A 15,579-nucleotide genomic window follows, 5' to 3' on the forward strand; every position below is an offset into this window, starting at 1 on the left:
CCCATCACCTGGGCGTCTCCACCCCGCCCCGCTCACCCCAGCGCACAGGGGCTCTCGTTGGCGGAGGGGTCAAGAGGAGAGGGGCCCTGCTCTTGGGGGGCTGCCCACCCCATCTCCCCAGCGAGGAAAGGGAGGGGGCGGGGGGGTCTTTCTAACTCCCGATCTTCTCTTCTCCTGGGCCTCGCCTGCTCCTCTGGGGGCGCGGTGGGGAATCCCGCTGGTGGGAAGGGGTCAGGGGGTCTCCTAACTCCGGACCCCTCTGGGGCTCTCGCCTCCCCCTACACCTGGCACTGGGCTCTTGCCTTTGCGCCCCCCCACGGAACGGGCGGCGAGGGAGGAGGAGACGCCCCCCCCCCGCCGGCTCGCTGTCTGGAAGGAGGGGGGCGTGTGCCGGAGCCCTATATAAGCGGCGGCTCCCCGCGCCTGCCGCAGTCCCGGCCCGCCTCGCCCGCACCATGCTGAGCTACAGCGTGGACGCGCTCTTCGGGGCCAGCTCGCTCCGCAAGGAGAGCGCCCGGAGCGGCTCCCGCTCGCTGGGCTCCAGCGGCTTCCACTCGCAGTCCTGGTCCCGCGGCTCCACCGCCGCCTCCCCGCTGCGGCGCGGCGCGGGCGGCTACAGCCAGCTGGGCTCGTCGGCCGAGAGCCTGGAGTCGCTGAACGGCGAGCTGCGCGCCCGCTCCGAGAAGGAGGTGCTGCAGGCGCTCAACGAGCGCTTCGCCGGCTACATCGACAAGGTGCGGCAGCTGGAGGGGCGCAACCGGCAGCTGGAGGGCGAGGCGGCGGCGCTGCGGCGGCAGCAGGCCGGGCGCTCGGCGCTGGGCGAGCTCTACGAGCGGGAGATCGGCGAGATGCGGGGCGCCGTGGTGCGGCTGGGCAGCGAGAAGGGGCAGCTGCAGCTGGAGCTGGAGCGGCTGGAGGAGGACGTCCAGCACCTCCGGCAGCGGCTGGACGACGAGGCCCGGCAGCGGGAGGAGGCCGAGGCGGCCGCCCGCGCCCTGGGCCGCTACACGGAGGAGTCGAGCCTGGCCAAGGGCGAGCTGGAGAAGAAGGCGCAGGCGCTGCTGGACGAGGCGCTCTTCCTCCGCCGCACGCACGAGGAGGAGGTGAGCGACCTGCTGCTGCAGATCCAGGGCAGCCAGGCCTCGCTCGAGTTCCGCGACAGCGCCAAGCCCGACGTCACCTCGGCCCTCAAGGAGATCCGAGCCCAGCTGGAGGGGCACGCGGTGCAGAACTCGCTGCAGTCCGAGGAGTGGTTCCGAGGTGAGCGGCTCGCCTCAGTGCGGGGGGCTGCGGGGAGGGGGTTACGGTACCGCCACCTCCATAGCCGGCAGGGAGGAGGGGGCTGGGCAGACCCCATTGCGCTGCGGGGAGGGGTTACGGTACCTCCAACCCCCATAGCTGTCCAGGAAGGAGGAATGTGGGGCCCAGGCACCCCCTTCGTACTGCCTGGAGGGGAGAGGGAGGGGGACTTGGGGCGGGGGGGCAGGCAGCTAGTGGGGAGTGCTCTGCAGGGATGGGGTGTTGCGGAACCTCGCCCCGATAGTTTGCAGGAGGCTGGGGCGCCCCATTCCCTGCAGCAGAGCGCGGAGAGGCCGTGTGTGTATGGGGGGCAGGGGGGCTCTCCCTTGGCCGGGAGGGCCGTGCAGGAGGTGGGAGCAGCCGGCGTCGCAGTCTGTGCTGAGTCTGGTCAGTCAGAGCCGCCCGGAACTCCATGGTCTGCCCGGCTTGTCCCGCGGGGGCTTCGCTCTCCTCCCGCGCCCCGCCCCGGGGATGCTGTAAACAGCGAAGCCGGCTGCTTGGGCTGCGACATGTGGCCCCAGCTCCCGGGAGGGGTCCAATGCCGGGAGTAAGGGCGGCACGCGCCGACCCTGCACGGACCATCTGGTCCCGTCCACACACCCCCACCGCCGCCTTTTGCAGCGGAGCCTTCCTGACTCGTCACGGGCCTGAGGCCAATGGCTGTTCCCCAGGCCCAGCTCCCCAAAGACCAGCTCTGCAGACCCCCATTTCACACCCTCTAGTCCCCCCCCACCCCATGCCAAGCACTCCCCGGTGGCGCTGCAGGGGGCCGAGGTTCCCGGGGATCAGCCACAACAACCCGAACTCCTACAAGGTGAGTCCACAAGCCAGCAAGGCTAAGACCCGCCCAGCGCCTTGGGAAGGGCTGGGCTGGAGCTGCGCAATCAGCCGCCCAGCACCGGCCATGCGGACCTGCCTGGCTCCCAACGCCCCGTCAGCTCTGCCCCGAGGAGAGGGGCTGCGCGCCCGTGCCGCTCCCTGGGCAGCGCTGCTGCGGGGCCCGAGGCAGGAACCGGCGCGTGGAGAAGGGGGCGGGCGGGGTGGCGTTGTGCCCCTGGGCTCCCAAAGCCAGGCCCTGGTGTGCTGGGTGCGTAGCTCCCGCCCCGCTGGTCAGATCGCCCCGGGCTGCGGCAGGCGGGGCTCTGGCGGCGGCGGAGCCGAGCTGCGCTCCTGGCCTGCCGGGGGGAGCGCTCGCTGGGCGGGCACGGCGCGGATCAGCACCCTGGACAGCGCCTCGGCCGGCGGGGAGCCCCGGCCCGGGCTGCCGGGAGACCAGAGCGCTTGGGGAGCCTCGGCCCCGGGGCTACTGCTTCCCCGCCGCCGTCCAGACAGCTCCGGCCGAGGCGGGACGGGGCAGCCCTGCCCCAGCCCCTGCCCCAGCCCCCGGGCTGAGTAACGCAGCGCTGCCCGCCCCGGGAGAGGAGCAGCGGCAGTCCCGGGCCCCGCCCCCTGCCGTCCGGCCCCGCCCCCTGCCCGGGCCCCGCCCCCTGCCGTCCGGCCCCGCCCCCTGCCCGGGCCCCGCCCCCTGCCGTCCGGCCCCGCCCCCTGCCCGGGCCCCGCCCCCTGCCCGGGCCCCGCCCCCTGCCGTCCGGCCCCGCAGCCGGTGCCCAGGAACTAGCCGCAAGCTGGTCCGAGCTCTGCCTGGGCTGGCCCGTCGCCCAGGCTCCTGCAGCCCTGGCACCGCCGCGCTCTCTCCGGAGGGGATGGGCCCGCCAGGCTCCCCGCCGCGGACACTCACTGTGCACAGCCCGGCTAGGCGCCGGCGGGGCTTGGCCACGTGCAGCCTGGTGCGCAGCGCGGTACAGCCACGGGCCCGCAGTCTGAGCCGACCGAGGCAGGCGAGGGGCGGTGGGGCTGAAACTTCCCCGGGCAGAGCAGCGCGTCCGTGCCGGGATCCCTCCGCAGCAGAGCCCCAGGCCCCTTCCCATCAGCCCGGCTGCTCCTGTAGCGCGCTCCCGATGGCAGAGCCCTGTTAGCCTGACTCCAGCCGGCGGCCAGGGCATGTCCCTTCCCAGCTCCGGGCATGGCGCGGGGTGTGGGATTTCGTTCTGCTACCCCACTCTGGAGCCCCTGTGTCACGATCATCAACTCTTCCCACCAGACGTGGGCTGGGTGCAGCTTCCTTCAGACCCCTGCCACTCCTGGGTGCCAGGAGATTGCAACAGACTGACCTGACCTCCCCCAACCCTCTTACCCAGACTAGGGGGAGCCTTGTGCAGCCCTCCTGGCCTTTGCCAGGCAGCAGCACTGCTGGAGTCAGACTCAGCTGCCCTGTCATGGCTGCCCATTACCCCACTATTCAGCCTGCTAGCTCACACTGGTGGGATTTAACCTGCTGGGGCGGATCTGCCAGCCAGAGTGCAAACCCTTTACTTTCTGATGCTATTAGGGAGGGGCTGCATCTGGGGAATTTGCTGCCTCACTCCATCAACATCCTTCTTGGAAAGTCCTTGTAATGAAGAGGACCCACCAGCTACCTGGAACAGCAGAAACCTGCCCCTGAAAACATGCTGTGTCATTGCAGCAGTTTTCTTCTGTGACAGCCTGGGATTGCACATCAGCTGAGGGTGACTCTTCTGCAGAAGAGAAGGGTGAGGGGGGATTTGATAGCAGCCTTCAACTACCCGAAGAGGAGGGTCCGAAGAGGATTGAGCTCAGCTGTTCTCAGTAGTGGCAGATGACAGAACAAGGAGTAATGGTCTCAAGTTGCAGCGGGGGAGGTCTTTTTCACTAGGAGGGTGGTGAAGCACTGGAATGGGTTACCTAGAGAGGTTGTGGAATCTCCATCCTCCGAGGTTTTAAGGCCCATCTTGACAAAGCCCTGGCTGGGATGATTTAGTTGGGAATTGGTCCTGCTTTGAGCAGGGTGTGGCACTAGATACCTCCTGAGGTCCCTTCCAACCCTGATATTCTATGACTCATGCTGGCTTTCCTCACCTGTTTTGCAAAATTGTGGTGCAGGGTAAGATGGAAAAGTTTCCAAGAAGAATGTTAATAGGGCTAATCCAGTTCTGAGATCTTTAGCCCCGTGATTCCTCTCAGGAAGGTTCTCCATGGCCTTTTGGTTAATTTCAAGTACAATAGTCACTTAACATGTGAAGGAGAAGGACTGTAGCTTGTGCTTTCAGGGAGATGGATTTTCTGATCAAACTGGTCTCTTCCATCTTCTGTGACAATGGGGCTCTTGCAGCTTTCTAAAGCAGTCAGTTTTGTGACAATGTTGCAAGAGAAAGGAATGGATTGAATGTTAGGCTTGCATTGGTAGGGTGACACCCCCAGGCTGGCCTGAGGGTCCTCCCTCTGTGCAGGGCTGGCCCAAGCCCTCTCTGCCTCCCACTGGCATGGGGCCGGGCTGAGGTCCCTCTCCCCCTGGAGATGCCCCCTCCCCCCGCTGCACCCCTGCATGCGGGGCTGCCCAAGCCCTCCCTGCCTCCAGCCTGTGCGGGCCAGCCTGAGGTCCCCCTCCTCACTGGTGCCTGCAGCTGACCCGAGCCCCTGCTGCCTACCTGAGACCTCCCCTCCCCTCTGCACAGGGGGCTGGCCCTCTGAACACCCCCCCCCGCCACCTGCCTGTGCGTGGGGCCACCTGAGGCCCCCCTCTTTCCCCTGCATGTGGGGCAGGCTGGCTGGCATGAGCTACTCTTCCTAGCCCTCCCTCCAGCACTGGTCTGGCATTGCCACTTGACCCCTGCACGCTCCTCCATGCCCTGCTAGTGGTCCCACCCCACTTTTTGACAAAGCTGATGATCAGTTGGCAAAAGCAAACCGGACAAATGCCCAGTTTTGTCAAAAAAAGTTGGGACAGCGGGGACAGGGCATAAAAAAGGGACTGTCCTGGCCAAAATGGGATGTATGGTCATCCTATGCATTGGAGAATTTCCTTGCATCATGGGTAACTACCTCAGCAGATTGGCCTCTTCTGACAGCCTTCGCTTCTCCTAGTCTTTCAGGGACAAGGACACAGCTCTTTGCAATGAAAAGAAGCATTGCACAAAAGAAATTAGTGCTGGGTACGTGAGCAAATTCAGGGCTGCAGGAGGTTTCTGCAGGATACCTCCTCCCTCTGAGAACCTCAGCTGGGAGGGAGGTGGGACCGAATGGCTGGCACTCTGACACTACAGTGAAGGGTGCCGTAGAGGAACATAGGATTTATCTAATCAAGGAGGAGATTCTCTCTCTTCTTTCCTCTCTCCAGCTCTCTCTTTCCATCTACCACTGCAGTGAGGCTGGACAAGTTGTCAGAAGCTGCCAAGGTGAACACGGATGCAATCCGCTCTGCTCAGGAGGAGATTTCGGAATACCGCCGGCAGCTCCAGTCCAAGGTCACCGAATTTGAAGCCCTCAAGGGGACCAAGGAATCCTTAGACAGGCAGAGAGCAGACATAGAAGACCGTCATCATGCTAATGTCTTATCCTATCAGGTAACATGCAGCAGAGGACATAGAATCTCAGGGTTGGAAGGGACCTCAGGAGGTATCTAGTCCAACCCCCTGCTCAAAGCAGGACTAAACCCAACTAAATCATCCCAGCCAGGGCTTTGTCAAGCCTGACCTTAACAACCTCTAAGGAAGGAGATTCCACCACCTCCCTAGGGAACCCATTCCAGTTCTTCACCACCCTACTAGTGAAAAAGTTTTTCCTAATGTCCAACCTAAACCTCCCCCTCTGCAACTTGAGACCATTGCTCCTTGTTCTGTCAAAGGAGTAAGACATCACCCAGCTGCCGTGTCTCATGGCAGACAAGGCCTGTATAACCCTGTCCCCAGAAGTGCAGGGGGCAGGAAGTGGCACAGCTAAAGGAGTAGGGCATGGCAGCCAGGGCTGGCTCTGGCTTTTTTGCCGCCCCAAGCAGAAAAAAAGGGGCGGGGCCACTGGAGCAGCAAAGGAGGGGGGAAACACAGCGCGGCTGGAGCGGCAAAGCGAGGGGGGAGGGGAAACACGGCACGGCTGGAGCGGCAAAGCGAGGGGGGGAACATGGTGCGGCTGGAGCGGCAAAGCGGGGGTGGGGGGAACAACACAAAAACGGCGCGGCTGGAGCGGCAAAGCGGGGAGGTTTGGGGAGAAACAATGGTGCGGCCGGCAAAGCAGGGGAAAAACAAAACAAAAAACCCTACAGGGCGGCCGGAGCCAGGGGACTCCTGTGCTGCAGAGTGCGCGCCCGGTCTAATGGGGGGAAGGGGAGGGAGCGGGGGAGAGAGAAAAGGAAGCGGCCAGCGCTTCAGCGGGGCGCTCCCCCCGCGGCCCCAACCGCCGCACCGCCTGCCGGGAGGGCTCTGCTCCGCTCCGCTTGGCGGGCAGGGAAGGACGCGGGCTGCCCTGCCGAGTTTGCTGCAGGGCGCTGCCCTCCTCCGCGCCGCCGCCCCCTACAGGGCGGCCGGAGCAGTGAAAAGAAGAAGAAGAAAAGAAGCGTGGCCGTGCCGCCCTAGGTTTGGGTGGAAGCTGCCCTGTAGAATCTGCCGCCCCAAGCACGAGCGTGCTCAGCTGGTGCCTGGAGCCGGCCCTGATGGCAGCCTAGCTGTAGGAGGGTGGGATTTTTTCCAGGCTTTGAGCAGAGTCACATGCACTGGGTAGACTCCAACCCCACCCCTTTCCTGGGACTTGGCTGTAAACTTCAGCCACCAAACTGTAAACTTCAGCCTAAGCTTTCTCCCCAGGCTTGGCTTTTCTAAGGGTACGTCTACACTACAGGATTATTCCGATTTTACATAAACTGGTTTTGTAAAACAGATTGTATAAAGTCGAGTGCACGCGGCCACACTAAACACATTAAATCGGTGGTGTGCGTCCACGGTCCGAGGCTGGCGTCGATTTCTGGAGCGTTGCACTGTGGGTAGCTATCCCGTAGCTATCCCATAGTTCCCGCAGCCTCCCCCGCCCCTTGGAATTCTGGGTTGAGATCCCAGTGCCTGATGGGGCAAAAATCATTGTCGCGGGTGGTTCTGGGTAAATGTCGTCAGTCGTTCCTTCCTCCGGGAAAGCAACGGCAGACAATCATTTCACCCCCTTTTTCCCTGGATTGCCCTGGTAGATGCCATTAGCATGGCAACCATGGAGCCTGTTTTGCCTTTTGACACTGTCACTGTATGTGAACTGGATGCCGCTGACAGAGGCGATACTGCAGCGCTACACAGCAGCATTCATTTGCTTTTGTATGATAGCAGAGACGGTTATCAGCCGTTCTGTACCATCTGCTGCCATTGTAAATTGGCAATGAGATGACGGTTATCAGTCGTTCTGTACCGTCTGCTGCTGTCATGGGTGCCCCTGGCTGAGGTCGGCCGGGGGCGCAAAGACAAAAATGGGAATGACTCCCCGAGTCAATCCCTCCTTTATGGTATCTAAAAATAGAGTCAGCCCTGCCTAGAATATGGGGCAAGTGTACTAGAGAACCAGTGTATCAGAGAACCAGAGAGCACAGCCGCTCCGTGTCAGACCCCGCAGAAATGATGAGCTGCATGCCATTCACAGGGGGTGCCCCGGCAACAACCCCACCTGTTGATTGCCTCCTCCCCCAGCCTTCCTGGGCTACTGTTGCAGTGTCCCTCCATTTGTGTGATGAAGTAATAAAGAATGTAGGAATAAGAAACAGTGACTTGTTAGTGAGATAAAATGAGGGTGAGGCAGCCTCCAGCTGCTATGATAGTCCAGGCAGGACATTAAGCGGTGTGGGGGAGAGGAGCCCAGCATCCCACTGCTATGATAGTCCAGGCAGAACAGAATCTTTTCTTTAGACATGAAGGGTGGGGGCTGATAGAGCTCAGCCCCCAGTTGCTATGATGAAGACGGTTACCAGCCATTCTGTACCATCTACTGGGAATGACCCGGAGTCATTCCTATTTTTACCCAGGCGCCCCCGGCCAACCTCACCTGAGGCCAGCCAGGAGCACTCACGGGCTGCTGATGATGATGGATAGCAGTCATATTGTACCGTCTGCCACCGGGGAGGGGGGGAAGAGGATGCTGTAGTTCACTGCTGCAGCATCACGTCTACCAGCAGCATTCAGTACACATAGGGTGACATTGAAAAAAGTCAAGAAACTATTTTTTTCCCTTTTCTTTCTGGGGGTGGGGGGTGGGGTAAATTGACGAGATACACCCTGAACCACCCCGGACAATGTGTTTGACCCTATAGGCACTGGGAGCTCAGCCAAGAATGCAAATGCTTTTCAGAGACTGCGGGGACTGTGGGATAGCTGGAGTCCTCAGTCCCCCCTCCCTCCCTCCATGAGCGTCCATTTGATTCTTTGGCTTTCCGTTACGCTTGTCACGCAGCACTGTGCAGAGTCCCTGCTGTGGCCTCTGTCTGGAGTATTTTTCCAAATGCTTTGGCATTTCGTCTTCTGTAATGGAGCTGTGATAGAACAGATTTGTCTGCCCGTACAGCGATCAGATCCAGTATCTCCCATACGGTCCATGCTGGAGCTCTTTTTGGATTTGGGACTGCATCGCCACCCGTGCTGATCAGAGCGCCACGCTGGGCAAACAGGAAATGAAATTCAAAAGTTCGCTGGGCTTTTCCTGTCTACCTGGCCAGTGCATCCAAGTTCAGATTGTTTTCCAGAGTGGTCACAATGGTGCACTGTGGGATACCACCCGGAGGCCAATACCATCGATTTGCGGCCACACTAACCCTAATCCGATATGGTAATACCGATTTCAGTGCTACTCCTCTCGTCGGGGAGGAGTACAGAAACCAGTTTAAAGAGCCCTTTATATCGATATAAAGGGCCTCATTGTGTGGACGGGTGCAGCGTTAAATTGATTTAACGCTGCTAAAATCGGTTTAAACGCGTAGTGTAGACCAGGCCTAAGATTTCCCCTGCAGAACAGCCTCTGTCCCAGTCTCTGCCTCCTCCTGCCTCAGAGAGACACTCCAGACCAGTCTGATCTACCCCCAGAGTGACTGATCAAACAATCCCTCTGCATCCCTAAACAGGATTTAAGCACCTGATGGTGGAATGGCTCAAGGGAGGAGCCCTGAATCACCAGCTGTGTCCTAGAATATGCTCTGCCATTGCACTCACTAAGAATGAGAACAGGCTGTCGTGGCTCGGGGAATTTAGGACCATGCTGGGCTCTACTGGGGATAGTTGCACCTCAAGTTATCACCAAAGGGGAACTGCTTCTCTGTGAGAGGTGGGGAGACTCAGTCCCCACTCACGGGTGAGATGGGATATGACTCCTGATGTTTTCATTAGACTATCACCACATGGGGGAGATGGGGTGGATAGTTCTCTCTATAAAGGCTGTGTAGGGCCATGCAGTCACAGAGGCCTGGAGAGGAGAGAGGTAGGGGTGGGAGGGGAGCAATTTGGGGCATGCAGGGCTGCTGCAGGGAGAGGCACTTCTCCCCCAGAGCTGCTGCCCACAGGGAGAGAGGGCTGGGAGGAGTCCTCTCTCCCTGCCACAGCCTGAGGCAGCCTGAACCCCAAACCCCTCATCCCTGGCCCCACCCCAGAGCCTGCACCCCCAGCCAGAGCCCTCACCCCCTGCACACCAATCCTCTGCCTAGGCCTGAGCCCCCTCCCGCATCCTGAACCCTTCATTCCAGCTCCACCCCAGAGCCTTCATCCCCTGCTGGAACCTTCATCCCCCGGACCCCAATCCTCTGCCCTACCCTGAGGCCCCTCTTGCCCTCTGAACCCCTCATCCCTGGCCCCATCCTAGAGCCTGCACCCTCAGCCCTCCCTCCCCTGCACTCCAACCCTCTGCCCCAGCCCTGAGCCCCCTCCCACACTTTGAACCCTTCGGCCCCACCCTGCCACACATCATCTCCTTACTGGTGCACGTAACACAATTCATTCTGCACATGGATGTAAAAAATTAGAGAGAAAAGTCCCTGGCTAATCTGAAGATAACTGACCTATCTGAGTGCAGGGGTTACCCAGGCGAGAATGAGCCCAGTGAATTGCTCATCCACATCTAGCTAGCACTGCAGTATCTGAAGGCAGTGAGAGATGAGCACTGGACGCCCTGGTGTCCCAAGGTGCACAGTGGCAGCTCAGTCACTGCTTTGCTTGTGAAAAGTGGAAATTGGGAACTGGGGCAGTCCAGCCTGGAACACAGCCCTAATTGTCTTTCTGCCCAGGAAACCATCCAGCAGCTGGACAACGAGCTGAGGAACACCAAGTGGGAGATGGCAGCCCAGATCCGCGAGTACCAGGACCTGCTGAATGTCAAGATGGCCCTGGATATAGAAATTGCTGCTTACAGGTACAAAGCCACAAGCAGGGGTAGAGGTGAGCTCATGGAGGCAGCTCTCAGCAAGTTCCTTAGAACTACCCAAAGCTAAGCATACAAAATAGACACCAGCACTTGGGGCTTTTCACTAATCCGTATCATCACCCCCACTTCCTTTCAGAGGCCACCCTAAGTCATTTAACAGCCTCTCCTGGGCAGTTCTGCCAAGCCACCACCTTCATCTCACTCAGACTCTATCTCCACTGGAGCTGGAACTCCCAGCTTGGGAAGACAGACATGTGCGAGCTTTGCTTGAACTAGTGCTCGGAAAAGAGCAGGGAGGCTCTGGTGACGCAGGTAGCAGGACAGGCTTGCTGCCAGGATCTCCGATTGGGGTTGTATTTGGACGACTAGCTCAAGCCCCTGCCTGCGCCACTGCGGCCATTCTGCTGTTTTAGCTTGCTAGCACGAGCACAGTTAGTATATATGACGTCTACCATAGGTATTTTGCCGCCCCAAGCATGGCAGGCAGGCTGCCTTCGGCGGCTTGCCTGCGGGAGGTCCCCGGTCCGCGGATTTGGCGGCACACCTGCGGAAGGTCCGCCAAAGCCGCGGGACCAGCGGACCCTCCGCAGGCATGCCGCCGAAGGCAACCTGCCTGCTGCCCTTGCGGCGACCAGCAGAGCGGCCTCCGTGGCTTGCCGCCCCAAGCATACGCTTGGCGTGCTGGGGCCTGGAGCCGCCCCTGTGTCTACCCAAACTGGGAATTACACCTCCCAGCTGCAGTGTAGACATAGACTTGGGTACACAGATGGCCCTACCCTAGGGCAGGAGGGGAACCAATATTTTAAGCATCAAGCTGCTCAGGCCCCCAGGTTGTGCATCCCCAGCTACAGCGTGCACATGGAGGCAAGGGGATGAAATCTTACAGCAGGCTTGTATGGACAGCAAGCTGGTTTCCCCAGTGCCACTGGGGAAAATACATCCCCCCCTCCAAGGAGCTGGAGGGTGAATGTCAAACCGAAACCAGGACCCCAAGGGAGTCCTTAGGGCCTGATGCAAAACCTATTGCGCTTGACTGAAAGACTCCCATTGAGTTCAGTGGGCTTGGGTCAGACCCAGGTGTTCACAAAAGCAAAGTTAAGATTTACCAGTAACATTTTCAGAGCTGCAAAGTGGACTCTGACTTCCGTTCTCTGTCTCTCTCACTCACAACAGAAAGCTGTTGGAAGGAGAGGAATGTCGCATCGGGTTTGGACTCGGACCTTTCCCCTTCCCTGAGACGCTCCCTAAACCCCCCAGCATTTCCACCCACAGAAAGGTGAAACGTGAGGAGAAAGTCAAAGTGGTGCAGAAGTCTGATAAGGAAACCGTGATTGTGGAGAAGCAGACAGAGGAAATCCAGGTGACTGAAGAGGTAACGGAGGAAGAGGAGGCTGAGAAGAAAGAGGAAGCTGGAGAGGAGGGTGAGGAAGAAGCTGAGGCAAAGGAGGAAGAGAAGGAAGAACCCGAGGAAGAAGTGGAAGGTGAAGAAGAAAAGCCCAAGTCCCCAGAAAAAGAGGAGGCAAAGTCTCCAAAGAAGGCCAGGTCCCCAGTGAAGGAGGAAGCCAAATCCCCAGAAGCCAAATCTCCGGAGAAACCTGCATCCCCCACCAAAGAGGAAGCCAAGTCCCCAGAAGCCAAGTCTCCAGAGAAGGTCAAGCCTCCTGTGAAGGGGGAGGCCAAGCCTCCAGAGAAAGAAGCAACCCCCAAAAAGGAATTGGTCAAATCACCCCAGAAAGAAACCAAGGGGCCTGTAAAAGAAGAGACGCCGAAAGAGAAAGAGGAGAAAGCTCCAGCCAAACCTAAAGTGGAGGAGAAGGAAGACAGCAAGAAAGAGGAGGGGCCGAAAAAGGAAATCCCAGCCAAGGAGACTCACAAACCTGAGCCTAAGGTGGAAGAGAAGAAAGAGGAGGAGAAGCCCAAAGAAGATGACAAGAAAAAAGCGGCCAAGCCTGAGCCCCCTGCCCCCGAGGAGAAGAAAAAGGAAGCTGTAAAGGCTGAAGAGAAAGAGGAGAAGGAGCCTGCCAAACCAGCACCAAAACCCAAAGAAGAGAAGATGGAGGAGAAAGCTGCTAAGCAGAAGCCTGAGCCTAAACCTCAGGAAAAGGAAGCCAAGGCCAAGGAGCCCAGCAAACCAGCAGAGAAGGAGCCTGAGAAACCGAAGGCTGAAGAAAAGAAGGAAGAACCTAAAAAGGAGAAGGCTGAGCCCAAAACGGACCAAGAGGAGAAACCCAAAGCTGAAGCTAAACCCAAAGAAGAGTCAAAGGCTGCCAAGACAGAACCCAGCAAAGACACCAAGGAGACTCCCAAGGCAGAGGCTCCCAAAGACGCGCCAAAGGCTACCAAGCCCAAGGCAGAGAAAGTGGAGAAGTCCTCCAGCACAGACCCAAAAGAGGGCAAACCCACAGGGAAAGCTGCTGCTGCCGACGACAAAGGCGAGAAGAGCGAGAAGTGAAGAGCGGAGGCTGGGACGTGCGAGGAGATGGGCCACCAGAGAGAACTCGGAGGCTCTCCCTGCCAGGTGGTCAGTTATATTTTTGTTTTCACAAGGGGAGATTTTGCTTAGATGGTGGTTGCCCTCCTGCCTCTGAGCTGGAGCTCACGTTAGCAATATGTTTATGTGAAAGAAATCAAAACCCAGTACCCGAGCCTCCACCAATGATGTTATGTTATGATAGCTTCAATAGCAGAATGTGATACACGCAGAATGCCACATTTAAACACTTGAATTATAAAAAAACCCTGCCCCTTTTCCAAATAAGTGCATTTATTTACTATATGTGCAATAGATGGACAAATGCAATAAAGAATGTAACAGTTAGAGCTCTGTTACACTGCGGAGAAGTACAGTAAGGTAGGAAACTCAGAGTTTGTAAATGCCTTTTCATTTTACAAATGGAAATTATTGAAATCTTCCTTTTGTAGACGGCACTATCTGTGGTTGACTTAAAGGGAAGCAGGATAGACACTAGTTGCAGAAACACACACAGAAATAAGAAGTGCACTATACAAACTCAAGTCCACTTTCAATTGCTTCTGTGCAATAAGAAATAAAATGCTTACAGACGAACTGCTCTGTCTCCTCTCTGCCAGCTCCTTCCCTAGGGGAACAGGAGCACAGTTCACCACTCTAGGAAGGATTTGGTACAAACAGCTGCGGTTCCCATTCAGTCCCCCATAGACATTGGTCCTTATGACAGGACTTGGGCCCAGATGCTCAAAGGAATTTAGGCTCCTAACGTCCGTTGGAATCAATGGGAGTTAGGCACCTGTGAGAATCTAGGCCTTGGTCTCTAAAGAAGGAAGTTCTGCTGTTGAATTAAAGGCTGGCCATGAAAAGCAGATGGGATAGATCTGTTCCCTTCCACAGTGCGGCCCAGCGCTCTTAAGCATTCACCAGTAGTGTTAGCAATGGTGTGGGGGGCTGCGGCTCTGGCAAGCCTCCTTTAGAGTGTGGGGAACCCAACTTGCACAGAATGTGGAGGGGGGAGAGGTAATGGATTCAGTCTGTGCCCCAGGCCCCTGGCACTGGAGAAGGTGCCCCGGCAAGGAAGCCAGCTGTGTGAGGGGAGTGCCTGCAGGAGCCTATACAGCTCCACAACCCATGGGTTCCAAGCTACCACCAGGAGAAAGGAAACTAACTGAAGAGGTTCAGATGAACAAAAGGACAAGCCAGAACCGCTGCTTGTGGGACTGTGCAGGACTCAGAGATAGGGCTTGTGCGTGCATAACCACAGCATGGGCAGGGGCCGCTGTGGCAACAGGATGTGTTCCAGCAGCAAGGAGAGAGAGGGGTTTTTAATAGTGTGAATCCCAGGGGTCTCCAGGGACTGGTTTATTACAACATCAACACAGTCCCACACTGCAGTGCAGAGCTGGCTGCCTGGCCCCTGTTCTTCCCTGCCCAGAGGAGATGTGGGAGGGCAGAACAGAGAGAGGGACCAGCAAAGGCCAGGAGCAAGAGGACATGGGCTAAACTCAGGAAATGCTGCCTGTGTGTGCAGGGGTGGGAATCCTGGGCCATCTGCCTCACACTGCACAGGCCAGCTTGGAGCGGATCAGAGAGAAGCTGGTGCTGCTGTTTTTGCAGAGGAGGCACCAGAGAACTGGGGGCATGATGGGGTGAAATGGAGGGGCTAGGCCTCACAGAGACACTGGGAACTCATTGCCCCTCTGCAGGTCACCAGCTGCCTCAGCAAGAGGGGAGTTAGTCCCTGAGGGATTAATAAGACCCTCCTTACAGGCAGCCCACAGGGAGGGCCATTCTCCCCCCCCAAGGTCTGGTGGGGCCCCCTGCACAGAGCTGCAGGCACATTAGCACCATGCCCCACTAAAGATCTCAAAGCACTTTCCAAAGGTTGGTCAGCACCATTAAACCCTCTTCCTCTGTGCATTTTATGTATGGGGAAACCAAGGCACAGAACAATAAAATCACGTAGAATCTCAGGGTTGGAAGGGACCTCAGGAGGTATCTAGTCCAACCCCCTGCTCAAAACAGGACCAATCCCCAGATTTTTACCCCAGCTCCCCAAATGGCCCCCTCAAAGATTGACCTCACAACTGTGGGTTTAGCAAACCACTGAGCTATCCCTCCCCCCACTTGCCTGCTGTTTCACGTGGCAGTGTGAGGAACAAAACCCAGGACTCCTGACTCCCAGTTCTGTAGCCTGACCCCAGACCCCAATCTGCTGCCACCTGTGCATCTCACAATAGGCGTCCTTGCATGTCTCACAAACCAGCAGTGAACCCCCAACCCCCGTATGGTGGCAGTAACACAAGCACTTTGTTATTAAATGAAAGGGATCAGGCCAGAACTGAGAGCAAGCTGGCATAACCAGAATAGGCAGAATCCTGGAGTCATGACCTCAGATTACAAGGTGGCGAGCCAGCCTGGAGCGACAGCTCCACCCACACAGGACAGGTGATGAAAACCTGGAGGTGCTGGTGATAGATGGCAGTGACCAATTTCTGAGGTGGTCTGTTCCCTATAGCCCAACTTTTCTTCCCAGGGCAGCACTGTGGCCAGGTGGTGAGAGTTTGCTGGGCGACAGCTTGTCC

The 15,579-nt window shown here is 58.2% G+C and overlaps 1 protein-coding gene across 1 annotated transcript; it reads left to right on the plus strand.

The window, feature by feature from the left end:
- Positions 1–440: 440 nt before the first annotated feature.
- Positions 441–13,591, plus strand: NEFH (neurofilament heavy chain). Its single transcript, XM_044990532.1, has 4 exons — positions 441–1,260; positions 5,521–5,720; positions 10,388–10,512; positions 11,698–13,591. The coding sequence occupies exons 1-4, from the start codon at positions 456–458 to the stop codon at positions 12,974–12,976; spliced, it is 2,409 nt and encodes an 802-aa protein (XP_044846467.1). The 5' UTR covers positions 441–455; the 3' UTR covers positions 12,977–13,591.
- Positions 13,592–15,579: the final 1,988 nt, after the last annotated feature.

This window comes from Mauremys mutica, chromosome 16 (assembly GCF_020497125.1).
Source record: "Mauremys mutica isolate MM-2020 ecotype Southern chromosome 16, ASM2049712v1, whole genome shotgun sequence".
NCBI lineage: Eukaryota > Metazoa > Chordata > Testudines > Geoemydidae > Mauremys > Mauremys mutica.